This window comes from Antechinus flavipes, chromosome X, assembly GCF_016432865.1.
Source record: "Antechinus flavipes isolate AdamAnt ecotype Samford, QLD, Australia chromosome X, AdamAnt_v2, whole genome shotgun sequence".
NCBI lineage: Eukaryota > Metazoa > Chordata > Mammalia > Dasyuromorphia > Dasyuridae > Antechinus > Antechinus flavipes.
In genome coordinates this window covers 45,340,260-45,344,788 of record NC_067404.1, presented here as the reverse complement: position 1 = coordinate 45,344,788, position 4,529 = coordinate 45,340,260, and the positions used below count along the sequence as shown (strand labels likewise).

Below are 4,529 nucleotides of genomic sequence, written 5' to 3'. Positions count from 1 at the left end.
AAGAGTGACTGAGTTGACAGCCTTATACAACCAGGAGATGAATTCCTGATATCTTCGAAGAGACAATGCCCCCTTTTCATTGTTATTCTTCTACCCCCAAATTGGGAAGTGCTCCAATGCACTCTCTTGTTTCAAAAACTATGCAAATCTAAACATATCAGATGGCACTCAGTGGGCCAAACTCCCAAATTTATGCTAAGAAGCACCCAGATTTATTGTCCACAGACATTCAGAACCAAATCGTGTTCAGAGAATACCCAGATTTATGCAAAAAGGCATCCAGACTAGTGCTACAAGGCATCCCGTTTAGCACTTCCCAGAGTTGTATGGCTCGTCAGCCAAATTTTTTCCAGGGGCCCAGATTTGCTAGCAATCAGACCAGACAGAAAACTTACAATTTTAGTTTATGATATTCCATAATCATGATGTTTGAATGTTTCAGAAAAATGATTAAGAAGGTAATCAAGTGGAGATACTGTCTTTGAGGCGGAATTCCCCATGACAAGAGTGACTGAGTTGACAGCCTTATACAACCAGGAAATGAATTCCTGATAGGGATTTCAAAACAGACTCTCCACATGGCTGAAATGAGGGTGTCTGTGATGAGCTTTTGTTATGTTTGGAACTGCTCTCTGTGGGATTCTGGAAGAAACCAGACTCTTGCCACCTTAAAAGCCCAAATTCAGCCTGCACAAGACTCCAGGTGGAAACCTGATGATCTCTAATCTCTAATCTTGCTCTCAGATCTCATATCTCGCTGGGGCCTCCAGAAATATAATGCTGGAGCAACTAAGGCAAGACAGAGATTAGGGTTTTTAATGTTTTATTAGTGGAGAGCTTTGACTAGTTGGCTGGATGAGACTCTTGTCTCAAAGCATGCAGCATCTAGTAATTAATTACAGAGGCTTTTATAGGACTCCAACTATCAGGGTAATGAAGGCAAGGGCAGGGAGGGGGGGAACCTCTAGTAAGTCTTAATTTCAGGAAGGACCATAAATTCTGATAAATTGAGAGTGAAGAAGGTGGTCAAGCAGGAGACAGGAAGTCTGGGCCAGGAAAAATAGAGAGTGCTAATCTAGGTATTTGAGATAAACCATCTGGACTTTTATGACTTTTTGGAATATCAGAGTGGCCAGAGCTCCATGGCCCTAATTATCTCAGTCATAATGGACATGAAGGAGGGAATATAGCATACTAACTCAGGGAAACTGAGATATTACAATTCAGGGAAACTGAAGGAGGGAAAGAGGTATTTCAATTCAGGGAAACAGGTGTTTTAATCAAAGGCTAGATAGAGACATCTCTAACTTTGCTGTTCACTGGGAGTCATGGGAAGTAATCGTGACCCAATAACATGCAGAAAACGGGAGGGACCAGCGGGCCTCAGCAGGGGGAAGTAGAGACTCCTGGGGTGGCGGGATTCTCGAGGTGTTGTTGGGAAGTAATGGTGAACCAAGAACAAGAAGGAACCTGAGAAACCAGACGTTCCCATTAAGGGGTAGATGAAGATACCCCTGAGGTTTAGGGTTTCTGGATGAGTCATGGAGAACAAATGGTGTCCCAAGAACGAAGGAGCATAGGGTCTCATAGATCTCGTCAAGGAGTAGACAGAGACTCCCGGGGTGCTGGATTCCCTAGGAGGCACGGGGAAGGAATGGTGACCCAAGAAGAAGAAGAAGGAAACCTGGGAAACCAGAAGGTTTCCTTAAGAGATAGAGATTTCTGGGGTTGTGGGGTTTCCGGTTAATCATGGGGAAGTAATAGTGACCGAAGATCAAGGAGAAAACATAAAGGCTCTGCAGGGTGATGGTGTTCACACTTTCCGGTCCCTGCCCGCCCCACATTCTCTTCAGCGTCAGTTTCCCCACCGGGGTGCTTAGGCTGCAGCACTGCGGAAGTGTCTTACAGGGGTAGAGTGGCGTGGTCTGCAGCAGCTTGGGCGGAAGTGTCTTGCAGCGGTGGAGCGGCGTGGTTGGCAGCAGCTGGGGCGGAAGTGTCTTGCAGCGTGGTCGTTGGAGGCTGTGTCGGTGGCTGAAGGGACAGTCCGGGACTTAAGGGTTGGACTGGTTGCCGGCATCGCCATCAGTCATGTTCCCCGTCAGGCCCAGCAGCCCCGTCGGGGTGGAGGAGGAGGAACCAGCCGACAATAACCTGGGATTCATAAGCCGAAGCCAGGGGCGGCCGCCTGAGGGGAGCGGAGAGGCCGCGGCCCGGTCCGCCTCTTCCCCTTCCTTGCTGCAGCCCAGCGACCTCTCCTCCAGCCCTTCCCGCCAATCCCGCGAGCTGTGCAACACCCGCGAACTGGGCAACTCCCAAGATCCTCACAGGCCTTTTCTGACAGAGGCTGCAGGCTTGGTGACAGCAGAGGCCTCAGCAGCAACGTCAAGCTCGGGAGAGCTCGCGTCCCAGGCCCAAGGTGAGCGGAGCTCCAGATGTCCCCGCGTCTCGACCTCTCCCCAAGACTCACCCATGGCCCAGTCCATGGCCGTCGCTGTGGCAGCCTGCCCTTCTGCCCTCACCACCTTCCCCAGGCGTGTCGCTGCCGCGGCCTCCGGCTCGGCCCCCCCAAAGCCCAGGCGGGTGGGGATGACCGGGCACCCAGTGGGCATCCCGCTTTTCCGTTGGCTAGAGAGCCGCAGCCTGGGCCGAGGGAACTATGTAGACCCGGCCCGAGACAACTTCCGCATGATGACCAGGGTGTACAAATCCATCTACCACACAGACTCGCTGTACCTCAACACCCGCACCCACGGCGCGGTCTTCAACCTGGAGTACTCTCCCAATGGGTCAGTGTTAACAGTTGCTTGTGAACTGAGTGAAGTTCTTCTTTTTGACCCCATATCTTCAAAGCATATAAAAACGCTTTCTGAAGCGCATGAAAACTGTGTAAATAATATCAAGTTTCTGGATAATAGACTGTTTGCAACATGCTCCGATGACTGTACAGTAGCCCTTTGGGATCTGAGAAAATTAAACTCTAAAGTGTGCACTTTACAAGGTCATACTAGCTGGGTGAAGAACATTGAGTATGACGTTAATACAAGACTCTTAGTTACGTCAGGATTCGATGGAAATGTCATCATTTGGGACACTAACCGGTGCACAGAAGACGGGTGCCCACACAAGACATTCTTTCATACCCGTTTTCTTATGCGCATGAGGTTAACTCCAGACTGTTCCAAAATGCTGATTTCAACCTCTTCTGGTTATCTTCTGATTTTACATGATCTTGACTTGGCAAAATCTTTAGATGTTGGAAGCTATCCAATTATGAGGGCAGGAAGCAGAGCATGGAGTTCCGGTGCGGCTACTTCTGCAAGTTCATCTGCTCCTAGAGCTGCTGGTTCATCTTCTCGTGATGGAGATTCTGGTTCATTATCTGAGCAAAATGTGTCAAGATCCTCTCAAGCAGAAAGTGTGTCACCTCGTAATAGTTTTGAAATTTTAATACCAGATGTTCCTTTTGGGAGGCGTCGTGGTAACTGCATTACATCTTTACAACTACATCCTAAAGGTCAGGCTGCCCTTTTACGGTGTTCCAGTAGTATAGATGATCAGGAATGGACCTGTGTCTATGCATTCCAAGATGGGCCTCCAGTACGACCCATTTCTCCTCGTTATTCTCTCAGACTGACTCATTATATTGAGGAAGCTAATGTAAGCAATGGGTACATCAAAGAGCTTTGTTTCAGCCCTGATGGTCGACTGATTTCTTCCCCACATGGCTATGGGATCCGCTTATTGGGATTTGACACCCAGTGCAATGAACTTTTTGACTGCTTACCCCACAGAGCCAGGCCCTTGCAGGAAATTCATTCTCTCTACTCTCACAACGATGTGGTTCTGACAACCAAATTCTCTCCCACACATTGTCAGATTGCCTCCGGGTGCCTTAGTGGATGCGTGTCTTTGTATCAGCCAAAGTTTTAGGCAAAACTCTCATCAAAACAGGAACTCTTTTGGTGTTCAACTTCTAAATTACTTCTGTTTAGTGTGAAATATTTTCTTTATACATCTTGTAAGTGGTTCAAAATCCTCATGCCTAAGGATCCATGAACATCCCAACAATGACATAGGGGTACTTAGTCTAACACTGGATTTTTGATACCACATCTCTAAGACAGACTCTGTGCATTGTCTTTCCTCCTCAGGATTCCCCTGCTTCTGCTGATCCTGTGCCATTGTTCCTCTGGTTATGTTGCACAGTAGCCCTTGAAGGACTTTTCTCTGGATGTGACTCTTGGTAGACATTGGGCAGGATTTTTGGTTCGGGAAGATGGAAACTGATGCTACTCCTCAATAAAACCTAGAAGACTGATATTGGCATATTGGTTGTTACAAGGGAAATTTTATCTTGCCCATTCATTTGGCCCTTGTAAATGGCCATTATTTCACTATAAAGACTAGATGATGAAAATGTTCTCATAAGTATTAGATTAGAGTTTATCATAATGACCTTTGAAGTTTATTGAAACTGCTAATCTAGTTTTCACAACATGAGGGATTTTGTTTATTTTAATATACTATCC

General features: G+C 47.3%; 1 protein-coding gene across 1 annotated transcript; it reads left to right on the top strand.

The window, feature by feature from the left end:
* Window positions 1–2,088: 2,088 nt before the first annotated feature.
* On the top strand, window positions 2,089–3,930 carry LOC127543049 (DDB1- and CUL4-associated factor 10-like). Its single transcript, XM_051969016.1, has one exon. The coding sequence runs from the start codon at window positions 2,089–2,091 to the stop codon at window positions 3,928–3,930; it is 1,842 nt and encodes a 613-aa protein (XP_051824976.1).
* The last annotated feature ends 599 nt before the right edge of the window (window positions 3,931–4,529 follow it).